The 19128-nt window shown below is 40.7% G+C and overlaps 1 protein-coding gene across 4 annotated transcripts in view; it reads left to right on the top strand.

Annotated features, from left to right (window-relative positions):
• Positions 1-19128, top strand: part of kdm5a (lysine demethylase 5A) — a 107939-nt gene that overhangs the window by 57783 nt on the left and 31028 nt on the right. For 2 of the 4 annotated variants that reach the window (XM_058986483.1, XM_058986481.1), the window contains exons 17-23: positions 372-522; positions 5919-6033; positions 11836-12191; positions 12754-12892; positions 13530-13709; positions 15576-15731; positions 16061-16612. In XM_058986483.1, coding sequence (XP_058842466.1) covers positions 372-522; positions 5919-6033; positions 11836-12191; positions 12754-12892; positions 13530-13709; positions 15576-15731; positions 16061-16612 — 1649 coding nt within the window. Of the gene's footprint in view, positions 1-371; positions 523-5915; positions 6034-11835; positions 12192-12753; positions 12893-13529; positions 13710-15575; positions 15732-16060; positions 16613-19128 lie in introns of all 4 variants that reach the window. The other 2 variants (XM_058986482.1, XM_034926462.2) reach the window with 1 other exon arrangement.

The following is a 19128-nucleotide window of genomic DNA, read 5'->3' as shown; positions in this document are numbered from 1 at the left end:
CCTACTCCTCTAGGTTTAAATGTAATCTCTGATTTCACTCTGCCATGTTCAAACAAAGGTTTTACATGAATGCACACTGTTTTAAACACACAACCACACCTGATCCCTCAACAGAGTACTATTAGGCTGATGATCCCATTTCTACAGTCCCCCGAGTGATCCTTAGCCATTTTTGACCTCTATGCAGTAGCTAACACTCTGCTGGGCAGTGAGTGCATGCTATTGAGTGTTTGCATTATTGATCTTGCTTCTGGTCTGTTCTTAACCTGGATGGTATGTGTTTTTGTTCCCCCCAGATATTTAGTCTGTTGATTTTATTGTTCTCAGTATTTTACAAGCCCTCATGGTCTCTTTAATTGATTGTTCTGTAGATCTGATTGAGCTGAAGGTGCTGTTGGAAGATGCAGAGGACAGGAAATATCCGGAGAACAATCTGTTTCGCAAGCTGCGGGAGATGGTGAAAGAGGCAGAGACCTGCTCCTCAGTTGCTCAGCTGCTGCTCAGTCGCAAGCAAAGGCATAGGTTTGCAAGCACTATATTTTCACTGAAAACTTTATTCTTAAGGTGGATTTACACATACATGACTAGTGCGAGGTGAGCAACAAAAATGGCCTTCCATATATTTCAATGCGAGTGTCCACACTGCTGCGAAGAGACAGCCGCCGTAGTGAGGCGGCTTTCCCAGTCTCTCTCCACACTCATTTATTTTTCACCCTTACCCACTGCCGCTGTCCTTTGTAGCCAATCATAATGAAGCAGCAAGTGTGAGGAGGGGAAAACTGTTTTGTCACAACCGCACTGGAGAGAGGCAACACAGAATAAAAATATATAATTAGAAATACAGGGAAAAATATCTACTTAAAATGATGGTTAGCCAGGAGTTCGAAGGTGGTTCTAACCTTTGAAGTTTAATTTGCTAGCCAGCAGTTCGAAAGTGATTCTAAACCTTTGAAGGTTAATTCACTAGCCAGGAGTTCGAAGGTGGTTCTAAACCTTTGAAGGTTAATTCACTAGCCAGGAGTTCGAAGGTGGTTCTAAACCTTTGAAGGTTAATTCACTAGCCAGGAGTTCGAAGGTGGTTCTAAACCTTTGAAGGTTAATTCACTAGCCAGGAGTTCGAAGGTGGTTCTAAACCTTTGAAGGTTAATTCACTAGCCAGGAGTTCGAAGGTGGTTCTAAACCTTTGAAGGTTAATTCACTAGCCAGGAGTTCGAAGGTGGTTCTAAACCTTCGAAGGTTCGTCAGGCGGCATCAGGTGTGTTTTTTTTTTTTTTCTCTTTTAACAGAAACCACTTAACAATGTGTGAAAACTATAAATCACACATTAAATGTCACTCGCATGCAAAATTTGATCTTTTGATTTTGTATGACTATTAATTAAACAAAAGTTGTATTAAAATCTACTGCCTATTCGTTATACGTAGCACCTCATTATGGCGCCGCTGCTGTGCACTGCAGCAGGGTATTATGCCAAAGGACTGGGGGATCCCTATAGCGGCTGTATTGTGTCAATAAAATATGTACTGAATACCTAGTGTAGAAGGCGTTGTAAGAGAAGTGTTATGGTAGAATAAGTATGAAACAGAATATATACGTTAACACTAATCATTTTAATTTTGAAAACTGAACTTGGATTATTATTATTATTATTATTATTATTATTATTATTATTATTATTATTTGTTTATTTAGCAGACGCCTTTATCCAAGGCGACTTAGAGACTAGGGTGTGTGAACTATGCATCAGCTGCAGAGTCACTACAATTACGTCTCACCCGAAAGACGGAGCACAAGGAGGTTAAGTGACTTGCTCAGGGTCACACAATGAGTCAGTGGCCGAGGTGGGATTTGAACTGGGGACCTTCTGGTTACAAGTCCTTTTCTTTAACCACTGGACCACACAGCCTCACAGTGTTATAAAGATACATTGGGGTACCCTGCATTGTGCAAATAATAAAGTGTAAGTATTAATCATTATTTTATGAAGGTTGCAACCCTACTTTTTGGATTCAAAACTAAATTAGCCAGAGTTGTATATGAAGCTCCCGTACCGGGGTGACAATAACATCCGATCTGTGTTTGGAATGTGAAATTGTTCAACAGCTGATATTTTTAATCGCAATTTATCACATGAACTGGAAAGCATTTTTTTAAACAGTTTTCTTTTTTATTTTGTAAACAAGTAATGTAAAAGTTAATCATTTAAACAGTTTTAGATACTGTGATGCATCTGTGGTCTTTACCGAAAAATCATTTTATAGGTCACACTGGTGTAAAAGTCGCTCCCCCCTTTGAGACTTCAATTTTAGGAAAGCACCTTTTTGTGTTTTAAAATACTTTTTTTACAATTTTATTTTTTTCCTACATGCTCAACACCAATAAAGAAAGATACACGGGTTTAGTTTCGAAATAACCCTTGTTTGCAACATTTTATTCAATTTAATAGTTTTACAGTGTTTTTCGTTTTTAGTTAAAAGGCTAGAAACTATTCTGTTCGTCAAAATTGTAAAAGTAATAATTAACAGAGCATAAAATCAAGTTATACATCCCACATCACATCTGTATTAAACTACCGGTATTTTATTTTAGCTTATCAAGTACCCAAACAAGTTCAAGATCATATCATCTTTGCTTTACGGAACATTTCTTTACAAAACCATACTTAGACAAGTTAGTTCCTGCTGCATTGGCTTTTACACATTCATTGTATTAATTCAATTTAAAAGAAAAGTATTAAACAGTGCTGCTTGCATCAATTAAAAATGCAAAAAAACCCAAATAATAAATAAACAAACAGTGCGCCATCTAATAACCAGTAAACACAACATTTTAGTGTTGCATACGTTGCAGTACAATTGCATTGCATTTTCAGCTGTACAAATACATTCATGTTGTTTTGTTCAGCAGAACCATACACATACTGTCTTTGTTCAGTCTCCCGTCACGTACTATTTTTTCAACATTGCGATTAACATGTATTTCGGCAAATTCAACGACGCACAATTTCAAACCTGTTGAGCAGCATTTTCTTTTTTTCTTATTGTCCTACTTTATCCAGTCTCAAAGTCACCTGCAGTATTATAGCATTGCAGTTACAACGAACGGAAGACTTGAGAAATGTACTACTCGGCTGTCTAACCAATAGCTGTTTGCTACGGATCCCAGGGGCGGGTTCAGTTTGAATGATGACAAATGAATGGCTCGGGAGGGTGGGAATAAGGAAATTCATAGACTGACAGCTGTTGTGTAATCAGTGAAGCAGTATAGCTTTGACGTTTGAGAGTAGTGCCCTGGTGGAGCAGTTAATTCAACTTGAATAACATCCATCATAGGATATGTGTTCACATCCTATCTCATATTGTATTGTAGTAGTGTTGTTATTTGCATTTACCGTAAACTATACTGTATTTAAATATTAATCTTGCATTGTAATACTGTACTGACCTGTAACACCTATACAGGTGTCTGCCAAATAAATACATTAATAATAATAATAATAATAATAATAATAATAATAATAATAATAATAATAATAATAATAATTAATAATAATAGGTAGGAATCCAGTGACATATGATATGTGTTATTTCAGTTGAATTAACTTTGTCGTGTGCTCCTCCAGCAAGTTTTTTGATATTACAAAACAAAAACAGGTGATTTCAAGATTTTTGTTTTGATAATTATGTGGGAGGATTAGCTATGGCCAAAAGTTTTGCATCACCCTCTATATAGAATGAACTCATTTTGCTTCATAAAGTCAAATGAAACCTGCTGAATAATGCAGGTTTCGCCTCGCCGTTGCACTGGGCAGTGTCACCAGAAGGGAGGTCGTCACCACGGACGCGTCCAGTCTGGGCTGGGGCGCTGTGTGGTATGGCAGGAGTGTGCAAGGTGTGTGACACCCCTCTTGGCAGGGTTTCCACATCAATGTTTTGGAGCTGCAGGCAGTTTACGTGACCTTGCAGCATTTCTTGCAGGAGTTTTGAGGGAGATGTTCTTGTCCTTACAGACAACACAACTGTGGTGGCTTACATCAACGACCAGGACGACCTCAGGTTGCCCAGTCTCGTGGCTGCAAAGCTTTTGCTCTGGGCACATGAGAGCCTCTTCTCACTGCGGGCAGTACATCTGCTCGGGGTGACAAACTGGGTGGCGGACCTCCTCCCAAGGAGAGTTCCCAGTGCCTCTGAGTGGAGGCTTTACCCGGAGGTGGTGAGCCTCATTTGGTATAGGTTTGGAAGGGCAGAGACAGATCTCTTTTGCCTCCCTGGAATCGACCCACTGTCCCCTGTGGTTCTCCATAATAGGAGGCGAGGACCTGCTGGCAGTAGATGCCTTGGCACACCAGTGGCCGAGGCAACTGCTTATATGCCTTACCACCACGCGCCCTGCTCCCGCTGTGCTGTGTCTGGAGAAAATCAGGCAGGTAATCAAAGTAATACAATTTCTCATCAGCTTTGTCCTAGTAGCCCCTTATTGTCCCAGGAGACTCTGGTTTTCAACCCTGATGCAGTTCCTGAGCGGCCAGCTGTGCAGACAGGCACAGGGGACTTTATGGCACCCTGACCTATCGAGCCTGCAGCTCTGCATTGGAGCTGTCTTGGTTTGTAAAATAGGGTTATTGACACCCTACAAAATGCCAGAGCAAAGTCCACATGTTCCCAGTATGAGGGTGTCTGCCTCATGGGTTCGACCCCACGACTTGTCCCATGGCAGTAAAACTGCAATTTTTGCAGGGCCTGTTTTGACGAGGGGAAATCGCCCTCTACATTAAAGGTCTGTCTGGCAGCCATTTCGGCTTGCTGTGTCAAAATTGTTTTCGCAGGAGCTCACTTCCTGGTGGGACTAATTTTGAAAGGGAGTTGGCAGCAGCTCCTTACGATCTGCCCGGTGTGGGCCCTAGCGTACTATGTCGACAGGATGAAAAGTTGAAGGCAGGCCAAACCTATTTTTTGTTTGCTATGGGGTGAAGTGCCATGGTCAAGTCCTGTCTAAGCAGGGGCTGTCCAAATGGATAGCAGACACAGTCAGGACTGCCTATGAGCTGGTCAACTTTCCCCTTCCAGACTTCGTGGGCTTTATTTCAGGGTGCATCTGTTAAGGACATTTGCAATGCAGCAGTGTGGGCGACTCCCCATACCTTTACTAGGTTTTACAGACGTAATATTGTGGATCCTCAAAACCCTGGTTTTGGAACTAGAGGATGGCTTCTCAGGCATAGAGGGGAGTTTCTCCCTCAATTTTCTAGTGCTATCTACCTGTTACTGGGGTTCTGCATGGTAACGCACAAGGTGCTGCTTGGCTTAACCTTATAGCAGTCCGGTCAGTATGCAATATTGCCTTGCGACGGCTTTAGTACACTTTGGTACATTACCGATTCGGTAATGGTTACATTTCGTACTTGATAGGGAACGTTGGGTTATTATCATAACCCTGGTTCCCTGAAATAGAAATGTAACCATTAACCTTCAAGGTCGCTGCGTCCATGATTGCAGCAGGCTTGAATGAAAAATGATGCAGAGATCTGCGAGTGCAGTACTTTGATGCCCTCAGGGATGAGCTATTGCTGCGTCACAGACTCTGCGAGCAGATTTGATACGTCTTATTCAGGTTTTCGGGGTCTTTAGGAGGTAAATACTCCATACAGTAATGGTTACATTTCTGTTTCCGGGAATCAGGGTTATGTAACCCAGCGTTTTCTAAAATAGTCATTCTTAGTTTGCCGATATGCGCATGAGCCAATTTCCACAGTTCTATAGGAGTGGAACAGTTTTTAACAGAAAAAAGCTTGAAGATGTTAGAATTAATTCTAAAGGAATAACAAGAAAACTGTAGGGTACATTTCTAACTCGTACAGATTTTACAACAGGTGTGCAAGGTTTATACTTAATAGTGTTGTTATTTTGTTTGTGCAGCAGGCAGCGTCCGGAGAGCAGTAAGACTCGCAGCAAGCTGACTGTGGAGGAGTTGAAGGCCTTTGTTGACCAGCTTTTCCGCCTGCCCTGTGTCATCAGCCAGGCTCGACTTGTGAAGGTCTGTTTTTATGAGTGTGTGTTCTGTGCTGTGGCAGACAATGGTACCTTTCTCATGGTTACTGCTGAAAGGGAGATGCAAATCTCAGTAGCTTGTCCTGGTTGAATGAATGTTCTTATGGATAAATATTTTAAGGTCATTGTTGGATAGGAATAATCCTTTGGTTAATTGACAGAACATGGTAACAAATATATGTAATCACTAGGTCACTACTGTAAGCAGGGGCGTGCGCAGGAATAAAAATGTGACTGCTATTTGGGGGGGGCACATTAAAAAAAATATATATATATATATAATATATATATATATATATATCTATTCACAATAATATACAGCTGGTGCTACAAAAGTGTTTGAAAGTCTTGCTATAATCACGGGGTGCTTCGTCTTGGGAACGTTGCATCAAAGGTCTCCTTCAGTGACAATTCACCACGAAAGAGATGTAGTGTGCAAATATAATGTGTGTGTGTGTTGATATGGTTATATAAATAAATAACATTACACTCGCCATTTCAATGAAAGTCCATACGCTGTGGAGCTTTTTAACACAGAAACATCTTTCTGCAGTTGTAGCTGTATCAGGTAGCATGGCCAAAAGCACCAGTAGGTTGAATACACCAGGATACAGAAGCCACAGGTCGTGTTCTTTACAGAGCTTCATGAGTTCTGGCAAAGACATTGCATTGTCCGATTCCCGAGCGTTAAAATAGGCTTAATGTGGTGTACAAATAAATTGCATTGAAATTCTTGATTCAGCTTCACAAGCGCATTCCCTTTAGCATATGAACAGTTTTTAGGTTTTCAGTTTAGCATAAAATAGCATAATAATGTGCAGTTTTTCCACTAATTATACTACTGCAGCTGGACTCAAACATTAAGAGGACACACGCACCAGTCCTTAACAGCACGTCTTGGGGGAACGTGTTCAAACCGAGTACACACGCGTCCATACCTGCACGTTATGAGGAACAACGTTCAGTTTGTGAGTGTCAGTGACAGAAAGGGCAAACGCAATACATTGATAAGCAGAAATCAATATTTTGGAGATGATTATTGGAGGGGCCAGTGCCCCTGCTTGCCCCCCCCCCCCTCTTGTGCACGCCCCTGACTGTAAGCAAAAATATTGAACACACTGTTGGTTCACTGTATATTGTAACATGAAGGGGCATTCTTGAAAACAGCCAGTGTTGATAAAACTAATTTTAGAAAAAGGATTGGAGATTTCCTTTAACCAGGTCTTAATCTCTGGTAAAGGACCTTGAAAGTTATCTTTCAGACTATGTTTAATCATAGTTTCAAATCAATCTGCTGAAAAATACATACATACATAGTATGTTAGTATTTGACCTGTTTTCTACTTGATGAAAGAATCTCCGTTTTTGTACACACCCTCTGAATATTGTCTGTCAGTCTAGACTAAGTCTGCTTCCTCGCTGTCCTATATGTTCATTCTATCTATGTAGCCTATACTAAAAATACAAAGTACCTCCCAGCTTGGATACACCAGGATCCCACTGTGAAGCGTTCAACACTTGGTTTGCCAAGCTGTGGCAGATATTTACTTACAGTTTTGATGCTCAGTTACTAGGACCATTCATTCTTTCATTAGATTTTATTTCAACGTATTATGACCTTCATTAGGTTATCTATTTTGTATCAGAAACATAAAATTATTGCAGAAATGTTAATGCACAAGGAATTTGAGTTACTTTAAAGATTTAGAATGTTTTTGTTTAAGTTTATATATGTTATATATAAACACACACACAGACCATGTTAAAACAAGCTTTGCATTAAGCCTTTTCTCAACTGACAGGATATCAATAACACACAGCAGCAAGTACACCTCAATAATAACTGCATTCTTCTCAGGAACTAAATCGGAAAGAAAATAACATAACATCCTGTTGATTTATGTCAGTGGTAACTCTGTAAACCATTAATAATAATAACCGTGTGGCTTCCAATACAGAATGCTTTATCTACAGTTATTGCGCAGATATAGTTTCTTACCAAAAAGATCAAATAAGTAGCCTTTATTTAAAAATAAATAAGCAAATAAATAAAATAATGTGGAGCACATTAAGTATATGTGATTTATATATATATATATATATATATATATATATACAGACGTGCTCAAATTTGTTGGTACCCTTACAGCTCATTGAAATAATGCTTCATTCCTCCTGAAAAGTGATGAAATTAAAAGCTATTTTATCATGTATACTTGCATGCCTTTGGTATGTCATAGAATAAAGCAAAGAAGCTGTGAAAAGAGATGAATTATTGCTTATTCTACAAAGATATTCTAAAATGGCCTGGACACATTTGTTGGTACCCCTTAGAAAAGATAATAAATAATTGGATTATAGTGATATTTCAAACTACTTAGTTTCTTTAATTAGTATCACACATGTCTCCAATCTTGTAATCAGTCATTCAGCCTATTTAAATGGAGAAAAGTAGTCACTGTGCTGTTTGGTATCATTGTGTGCACCACACTGAACATGGACCAGAGAAAGCAAAGGAGAGAGTTGTCTGAGGAGATCAGAAAGAAAATAAGACAAGCATGGTAAAGGTAAAGGCTACAAGACCATCTCCAAGCAGCTTGATGTTCCTGTGACAACAGTTGCAAATATTATTAAGAAGTTTAACCCTTTGCAGTCCATTTATTAATTGCGCGTCAGGCACGCCAGGTCTAATTAATTTTCACACGCGCAGTTAATTTTATACGCGCTGTTTAAAAGTATTTTTTTTCACAGTCAAACGGGTTTAAATGGCCCTGCATATCAACAAAGCACTCACTAGGCATCTCCAGCCCCGCCCCACCCTTTCGTTTGCTATAGCGTTCACCTATGTAAGAAATAAATAATAATAATGATAATAGTCGTACATACCGATCGATCATCTCCGGATCACTCGTTTTATCACCAAACTCCTCAATAATGCAATCCAAGTCATTATTTTATTACTATAACATCTGAAAAAAGCTCTGCAAATGTCCATGATAGTCTCTGTGCGCTGACGCACTCAGCCAGCTTGTTTACTATGACCGCCCCGTTATCTGATACCATGTATGACTATTCATGAGATACGCCTTTTTTTTTTTTTTTTTTTTTTCTTCGACTTGTCTCGGCTCCTGTCGCTCCCACTCGGCAATTGAATGGTTTTCTCGGCTTTTTCCGGAGAAAAAACGACTAAACACCCGTTTATTGCGTTGCTATAATGATGTCGGACCCAGTCCGACAAAGGACCTGTGAGGAATAATTGCAATGTCGGACCCAGTCCGACAATGGACCGCAAAGGGTTAAGGTCCATGGAACTGTAGCCAACCTCCCTGGGCGCGGCCGCAAGAGGAAAATCGACCCCAGATTGAACAGAAGGATAGTGCGAATGGTAGAAAAAGAACCAAGGATAACTGCCAAAGAGATACAAGCTGAACTCCAAGGTGAAGGTACGTCAGTTTCTGATCGCACCATCCGTCGCTTTTTGAGCGAAAGTGGGCTCCATGGAAGAAGACCCAGGAGGACTCCACTTTAGAAAGAAAAACATAAAAAAGCCAGACTGGAATTTGCTAAAATGCATATTGACAAGCCACAATCCTTCTGGGAGAATGTCCTTTGGACAGATGAGTCAAAACTGGAGCTTTTTGGCAAGTCACATCAGCTCTATGTTCACAGACGAAAAAATGAAGCTTTCAAAGAAAAGAACACCATACCTATAGTGAAACATGGAAGAGGCCCGGTTATGTTTTGGGGCTGCTTTGCTGCGCCTGGCACAGGGTGCCTTGAATCTGTGCAGGGCACAATGAAATCTCAAGACTATCAAGGCATTCTGGAGCAAAACGTACTGCCCAGTGTCAGAAAGCAGGTCATGGGTCCTCCAACAGGATAATGACCCAAAACACACAGCTAAAAGCACCCAAGAATGGATAAGAACAAAACATTGGACTATTCTGAAGTGGCCTTCTATGAGTCCTGGTCTGAATCCTATCGAACATCTATGGAAAGAGCTGAAACTTGCAGTCTGGCACCCATCAAACCTGAGACAGCTGGAGCAGTTTGCTCAGGAAGAGTGGGCCAAACAAAGTTATTTGTGTATGCTTTGTTTTTTGTGGAGGGGTACCAACAAATTTGAGCACGTCTGTGTGTATAAAAAAAAAAAAATTATATATATATATATATATATATATATATATATATATATATATATATATATATATAATATATATACATTTTTTTTTTTTTTTTTTTTTAATCATTACCCAGAAAAGACCAGGGTATCCGGGTATATTTCACAGCGGGTACCCGGTTCCGGATTTTCTACATGTGCCGACCTATATATAAGACAGCAGACTATATATGCTCAAGTAGACAGCTAGACGGCAGTTCTCCAAGGAATTGATAGAATTACAATAGAGATTTTGATAACACATATCTAGACTTCAAGAGCAGTATTCTATTCAGATACATACTGCTGTAAATTCAGTTGAGATAGCCGTCAAAATGATGGCTTTTGGCAGTTCTAGTTAGAAGTGCTTCTAACTTTTTTTTTCCGATTCTGTCTCTGATTCTGATATATATGTATGTATGTACTCAGGAAGAGTAAATGTCTATAAAAAGAATAAAAATTACAAAGACTCAGACTCCCAAAAGCAACTTTGCGTCAGATACATTCCTTCAGTGTTATTGTTTATAAATGCTATGAATAAAATACCATTAAAAATCAAATACACATTTAACAGAACGCGTGCCTCCGTCATATAGGACAATGCGAGATGTACAAATTGATGCTTAATACATATTAGATAAAATTTACTGGAATTGTTTTGTCAGCTGTATGAACGTTAACAAAGTATAAAACCTTTTCATATAGGGATGTAATTTGCTTTATTGGTGTATAGATGGTGGATATCTCTTTAAACCGAGAGCCTACCTCAATAGCTTTTTGTGTTTCAGGGATGGAAATAAGAGCTGTTCCAGATTATACTGAGAACTTAATTACCAACAATGATAAGGAACACGCTGTGATACCATATGGCGTCTTTCATGCATAGGCATCCCAGGAGTTTAGCTTTACTAAACCTCACCAGTAGCTGATGCAGGGACCTATGAACTGGAGTAATGTGAGCACTAGTTATATTGTGAGTTCATATTCTAGCTGCAGTGTTCTGTATCAGCTACAGTCTATTTAATGAACACACTAAACAATGAGCTACAGTAATTACCATGTGAACTAACAAAAGCATGAATCGATGTCCACTTCTGACAGCATTGAAATGTTTTTCAAGTGACACAAGGAAAGTTTGAAAATCGAAAGGATCTGATTGTCAAAGTGCAACCAAGCATTCAAGCTTGACGGGATGGGTTGATGTGATATAACACTTAAGGCGTTATGAGGCACAAGACGAAGCTATTATTATTAATGCTATTATTAAACGATTATAAAAGTATTATTAAATGTATTTACTTTTTAAATTAACACAACAAATAAAAAATAAATTCCAATAGTAGTAAATATCACTACGCACAAGAAAATTGTTCCAGTGAAAAGTAAACATTTGTTTAAAAAATGTTTAGTAAATGAACATCAGTTTATTCATATATATAATAAATATTGATTACATATTGATGTGTGTTAAGTAAATCATTTCTGTATATCACTTGCATTAACATATTACTTGTTTTACTGTTTCATTATTGGACATAAATATTTTTTTATCGGTAAATCTGATTTAAAAAAATAAAAATAAATGTTCCATGAGCTCGCCCATCAGTAAGCCGTGTGCGTGTCTCCTAGGAGCTCCTGGAAAACGTGGAGGAGTTCCATGAGCGGGCACAGGCGGCACTGGTGGACGAGACCCCTGACTCCTCCAAACTGCAGGCCCTGCTAGACATGGGTGCCGGACTGGACGTGGAGCTGCCCCAACTGCCCCGGCTCAAGCAAGAACTGCAGCAGGCCCGCTGGCTGGACGAGGTGTGCCTGACCCTGGCTGAGCCACACCGTGTCACCCTGGATGTCATGAAGAGGCTCATTGACTCGGGCGTGGGCCTGGCGCCGCACCACGCAGTCGAGAAGGCCATGGCTGAGCTCCAGGAGATACTCACCGTGTCTGAGCGCTGGGAGGACAAGGCCAAGACCTGCTTACAGGCCAGGTGACAGCTCCCTCATACTCGCATACCTGGTTATATTTAAAAGTTTACCACAGTCATTTTGCAGTTTTCTCTCGCTTTTTTTTTTTTTTTTTTTTTTTAAAACAAGTTTTTAGGGAAACTAGGGTTGTTAATTTCCATTTAATTTCCTGAACGCTTAAACTTTAGAATTAAGCATATGGAAACATTTAAACATTTAACATATATTGGAATGTGTGTAACCAATCAGAAAAGCCATCAGAAGACGCTCTGTCACTTTTTATATATTACTGTATGTGTACAGAATGTATGGAAAAGAACTACTAAATAAATTGGCCTACACTGTACACTTACTAGTAAGACTAAGACATATTTGGCCTGCATATTTTTGACAGTGGTAAAACGTTTAGGCAAAATTCTTAACGTTTAACGCAGGAAAACTTTTAAACATCTCTATTATAAACATTTGACAAACATTTCCATGAGAAGTCTTTGTCAATGTCTTAGCATGTGTACTATACGCATGCAGTTGGCCATGAATATTGAGATCATTGCAGTGAAGTTTTACATACCTTGTATTGTCCAGACCACGCCACAGCATGGTCACCCTGGAGAGCATTGTGAAAGAGGCAAAAAATATCCCAGCATTCCTTCCCAATGTGCTGGCTCTGAGAGATGCGCTACAGAAAGCCAAAGACTGGACTGCAAAAGTAGAAGCCATCCAGGTGAGTTCAGTTGAGTGCCTGTGTGGACGTTTCTGCCTGTTTGTCTTAGTTGGTTCCTTACTCCTCCTCCAGATTAATTGGTATTAGTTGGCAAGTTTTTTCTTTCGTGGGATGGCATGTTTACAAAGTCTTTGCACTTTTTTTCACAATGAAATAAACTGCTGTTTCAAAACTATATAAAAAAGCAGTCCTCATTTTAAGTTGTGTTTTTTTCATTTCTAGTTTTAAACATTTTAAAAAATAAATAAATAAATAAATTAATGTAGAAGGTAGTAATCCTTCATGAATCTAGCCCATTTTGTGTGTTTGTAGTTAGGGGTCTGTGCTGCTTTCACAAATAACAAAATAAATGCTGCTGTTCTTCTAGAACAGTGCACACACATGCCGAGGAGCATCGTACTTCTGTATTAATTGTAATATTTATGTAAAACTGAGTGATTTATTGTCAAATGCAATCAAAAACATCCGTGGGAGGCTTGGCGTGTATGATACTGGTATAAAATTATTTTCACAAGGTAGTGTTGCAGACAGACACTAAAAATGAATGAGGCCCCCAGTGTCTTTGTTTTTGGCATACTGCAGTAAGAACTATTTTTGTGTCTCCGGCCCTAATTTTCTATGTGCTGCTGCATTGCAGAATGGAAGTAACTATGCCTACCTGGACCAGTTGGAAAACTTGCTGGTGCGTGGCCGGCCAATCCCAGTAAGACTGGACGCCCTGCCTCAGGTAGAGTCTCAGGTGGCCTCAGCCCGAGCCTGGCGAGAGAGGACCGGCAGGACGTTCTTGAAGAAGAACTCCATCTACACACTCCTGCAGGTGGGCATGCATTCAGTAGTGTTTGTGTGTGCTTGTGTGAGGATGGGGTTTGCAGTGCTTGAAGCACACCACAGAAACCAGGACCAGTGGACACACTTGGAAATTAAGTGGAGGTAGATGTTGGACGGAGAGGAGGAGATATTTCTTCACACAGAGAGTGGTGAGGGTATGGAATAGGTTACCAAGCCACATTGATGACGCTGAATTATTAAAATTATTAAGACCCAAGTTCTGAGATGAATTATTAAGACCCAAGTTCTGAGATGAATCAGCTACTAGGAATCGGATGAGCACAGATGGGCCGAAATAGACTCCTCTCGTTTGTAGTTTCTTATGTTCTCAGTGTCATGCAGAAACCACCTAGCTTTCACACTGTTCATCCAGGTTCTGTGTCTTTTTAAATGTTGTATTATTCTTTAATCTTTCATTAGGTACACACAGGCATTGCATGTTCTGGACAGCTGCGCTTATAAACAGTAGGACACTAACTTTGTAATGCACAAAAGGAATTGCTATTATATGAAAAACATGTCCAAAATGCAGTGTTACCAATACTGTTTTTAAGAAAAGAAATGTTTGTGTGTAAGACTTAGTAATGTACAGTATATAGAAAGAAAATCTTTTGGGGCTCCCAAAAAATCTTAAGTATTCAAAGAGCAGAAGTCAAAGCAAAGCTGATCGCATTCATTTTAACCCTTTGCGGTCCATTTATTCAGCGCCTGTCAGGAGCGTCAGGCCCAATTTATTTTCACACACGCTGTTTATTTTACACGTGCTGTTTAAAAGTAATTTTATTCATAGTAAAACCGGTTTAAAAGGCACTGCATATCAACAGGACACTCCGTACTGCATCTCCAGCCCTGCCCCACTCCTTGTTCCCTGTATTTATCACATATCTCTTCATAGTAATACATACTGATAAATCATCTCCTGATCACTCGTTTTATCACCAAACTCCTCAATAATGCGATCCAAGTCATTATTTTATTACTGTAATATCTAAAAAATCTTCTTTGGGCGCTGGATGCGGAAGCAGCTATTTTGTTTGTTTATGTCCATGTTATGGGGAAGGGACTATGCGTATTGCTCAGATCGCCTCACTCAGCCATTGAAAACTTTTCTCAGCTTTTTCCGGAGAAAAAGCGATAGAGACCTCTGCTTGACGTCTTTTTGATGATGTCGGACAGAGTCTGACATCGGACTGGAAAGGAAAAATTATAATGTCGGACCAGGGTTAATGTGTGTGCAGGTAAACAACGGGGTGTGGATACAAGATTTTAACATTCTACTCGCTGTTATGTATGATATTGCCTTTGTTGCCTGACTTGTTGGACACCCTGTGTATTTTTTTTAAATCTTTTTTTTTAAATTTAGTCGTCGCCAATTTTTTTACCCCGGTTTTCTCCCCAATTTAGTATGCCCAATCATTATCTGTATCCTCGGCTCACCGCTCGCAACCCCCCCGCCGACTCGGGGAAACGGCGGCTGGAACACGCGTCCTCCGAAACGTGCTCCTGCCAAGCCGTCATTTTTCGCACTGCAGATCCACAGCAATGCCACCAGACCTATAGTGCCGGAGGACAACACAGATCTGGCGGCTCCACTGCAGAACCACAGGCGCCCTATCGGCCACAGGGGTCGCTGATGCGCGGTGAGCCGTGGATTCCCCTGCCGACCTAAGCCCTCCCTACCCGGACAGCGCTTTAAATCACATCTTTATTTAGAATGCAAACACAGAATATCAATATGGATTCATAAACACAATTCTTTCAAGCCGAGTGCTTCTTCAGAGCTGCAGAAAAGAAGCATCGCGGAAGGACAGCATAAGTTAAGAATAATGTTGAATGTGCACTGTGCATCCTGTAGGTGTTGAGCCCCAGACAGGATATCGGGGTCTACGGGAGCAGTAAGAGCAAGCGGAAACGGGCCAAGGAGCTTCTGGAGAAGGAGAGAGACCTGGAGATGGAGAGTCTGAGCGACCTGGAAGAGGGGACCGAGGAGGCACGTGACCCAGCCGCTGTTGTAAGGATAACTAGCACTTAACTACCCATCAGTTCACTAGCAAGTTTTTCAGCCAACTCCAAAAATACTATATTTTATAACTGAATTTTATAAAAAAAAGTTTTGATGGATTTGAGGCCTCAATTAGAAATATGCCAGTAGAAATAATTTAGACCTAATGATATCCCTGATATAAAAGGGATGTAGTGGAGCCATCTGTATCATATGTATATACATTTAATATCTATAAAAGTGCTTCTTTGGATGCTGACCAATAAAAAGCTTGTCTCCCAATATGTATCCTCGTGCCCAGTGCCATTCTTTACACAACCTATTCTTTCCTTTTCCAGGTGGCCGCCTTCAAAACCAAGGAACAAAAAGAAACTGAAGCCATGCACTCCCTGCGTGCGGCCAACCTGGCAAAAATGGCGATGGCGGACCGCATTGAGGAAGTCAAGTTCTGCCTGTGCCGGAAAACAGCCAGCGGTTTCATGTTGCAGTGTGAGCTGTGCAAGGACTGGTTCCATAGCACCTGCGTGCCCTTACCTAAGACCGGTTCCCAGAAGAAGGGTCTGGGCTGGCAGAGTAAAGAGGTTAAGTTCCTGTGTCCGCTGTGTCAGCGCTCACGCCGGCCTAGGCTGGAGACCATCCTCTCACTGCTGGTCTCCCTACAGAAGCTGCCGGTCAGGCTCCCAGAGGGAGAGGCCCTGCAGTGCCTGACCGAGAGAGCCATGGGCTGGCAGGACCGTGCAAGACAGGCCCTGGCCACGGAGGAGCTGTCCTCGGCCCTGGCTAAACTCTCTGTGCTCAGCCAGCGCATGGTGGAGCAGGCGGCCAGGGAGAAGACAGAGAAGATCATCAACGCAGAGCTGCAGAAAGCAGCAGCCAACCCTGATCTGCAGGTGAGAACGTTATTCATATTAGAGCTGGGGCAAACATGAGTGTTTCAAATCATAAACTAATATTCTTACATTTCGCCATATTACAGTAATAATAAATTCCACAGGAGTAAAATTCTCGGTATTTCAGTTATCTGTACAATAGAGTGAATGGGTGTTATTTATTTCAGATGACATTTTTGCATGGGTTTGCTCTGCATTACATCTTTACAGATGTTTATAAATGAGATGGCCCATGGTACCCAGGATAGTGATGTACACCAGTTGCTCTTGTTAAAAATATTCCTCATGTCTCCCACATAACTGGTAAAAACAATAGCTTTGTGCGCAGGTGTATTCTCGCAGCTAAAACATAACCCTACCACCCAGCTGCCACACCCGTCATTTCCACGTGGAGCGCTATCATATCAAAATTTGCCATGCACGGCAGAACGCAGTGGACAGAGTTTTAAGTGTCTGCAAAGCAGCACACAGTATTTCCTTGTTCTACAGTAATCCCAATGACATAATATACTCTGTAAAAACAATGTAGTTCTGTTTTTTTGGGGGTAGATGGCAGCATTGCCTAAGAAATGAGCTTCTCATTGAAATAGACACTGCATTATAGCCACGTCCCATTTCAACAACGCAGTTTTATTAAAAATATATATATAAATATATAATTTGTTCACGATTGATACTACTGTGTTGAGAAAACCTTGCCAGGAATGGTACTGGTCAAAACAAGCTGCATATCATACACCAGTGGTTGATAAAGTAATGAGTAGAAACCAATGTATTCGGCTCATGAAATACCGGTACTTACAGGTACTGACGCATGCAACAGCAATACGCTCACTGTGCGCATTGCTGTCATATCTCGCTCTGGAGACTGATGCGGCTCTCCTACACGTGTTGTTAGAACATAAGAATATAAGAAAGTTTACAAGCAAGAGGAGGCCATTCAGCCCATCTTGCTCGTTTGGTTGTTAGTAGCTTATTGATCCCAGAATCTCATCAAGCAGCTTCTTGAAGGATCCCAGGGTGTTGTTATATAGTGCAGTTATTTATTACTACAAAATACTGGATTTGTTTTCTTCTTTACCGCAGTAGTTTTTGTAAGGGTGATGCTGCAATTGTAAAGAGAGTGTTATTTTTATTGTCACAGCTGTGTCATCACCACACAGAGATAAAACATTAATCCGTCTTTAACATAAAAACATTACTTATAGGAACTAAAGTATTCATATCAACAAGGAGGCTACATAAATACATTATTTCAAATTGTGCTTGTCGCTACTGTAGCTCAATCAAAACTGAAAAACAGCTATAAACACTATTTACTATGGGCGGCATTATGCCTTCGCTACATGTTAACATTATCGTAGAGTATAAAGCATGTGACTGAGGATGATGAAGAGGGGTGCGTGGAATGCATCAAAGCATGTTATTTAGGGTTTGTTTTTCCCCCAGGAACGCGCAACAACGTGTCACGTGTAAAGTTCTGTGCCTGTGTGTGTTGCCAGAGTACAGGAGGAGACATGCTGAAATGCATGTGAAAGCTGTTGGCAGTGGATCACAGTAAATCAGTGAGACGTATAAGAACTACTCTAACCAATGACATAGAATAAAGAAATGTATTTTTGTGTGATGTTTTGCTACTAGTAGTACCATATTACAAGTGTCGTAGCACTCGGGAAAATATAGTTTAATATGCTCAATTTAAAATGCATTATCTAAAATATAATACCCCTCGGGAAGCAAGCAAAGTGTTCTCTTAGACAGAGTTGACCACTAGACACAGTATGCCAAGGCCAATCTCGATATGAATCAATAAATACAAATGTGTTTATTACTTCTGTCATGACACACATCCATCAACATATGAAATGAACAGAATAAGTAAGAGAAAAGCAATAGGCAAGCGTATGTTAATAAACTATAATAACAAACTAATGCTAATAAACTAACTGACAAACTAAATTAACAAAACACCCCTACATACGGTAAAAATGCAGCAGCGGCTGTAACAGTAATTACGAATACGATAATAATTTTTTTTTAATTTTTTTTTTTAATTTAGTCGTTGCCAATTATTTTTTATTATTTTCTCCCAATTTGGAATGGCCAATTAATTTTAAGCTCAGCTCACCGCTACCACCCCTGTGCTGACTCGGGAGGGCGAAGACGAACACACGCTGTCTTCCGAAGCGTGTGCCGTCAGCCGACCGCTGTTTTTCACACTGCGGACTCACCATATAGCCACCCAAGAGCTACAGCTTCGGATGACAACGCAGCTCTCAGGCAGCTTAAAGACAAGCCACAGGTGCCCGGCAGACTACAGGGATCGCTGGTGCGCGGTGAGCCGAGGACACCCTGGCCGACCTAACCCTCCCTCCCCCCGGGTGGCGCTCGGCCAATTGAGCGCCGACCTCTGGAAGCTCCCGTCCTCGGTCGGCAAAGGAATAGCCTGGACTCGAACTCGCGATGTCCAGACTATAGACCACATCCTGCACTCCACTGGATGCGCCACTCGGGAG

Source organism: Acipenser ruthenus, chromosome 14 (assembly GCF_902713425.1).
Source record: "Acipenser ruthenus chromosome 14, fAciRut3.2 maternal haplotype, whole genome shotgun sequence".
NCBI lineage: Eukaryota > Metazoa > Chordata > Actinopteri > Acipenseriformes > Acipenseridae > Acipenser > Acipenser ruthenus.
This window is presented reverse-complemented; position numbering and strand designations above follow the sequence as displayed.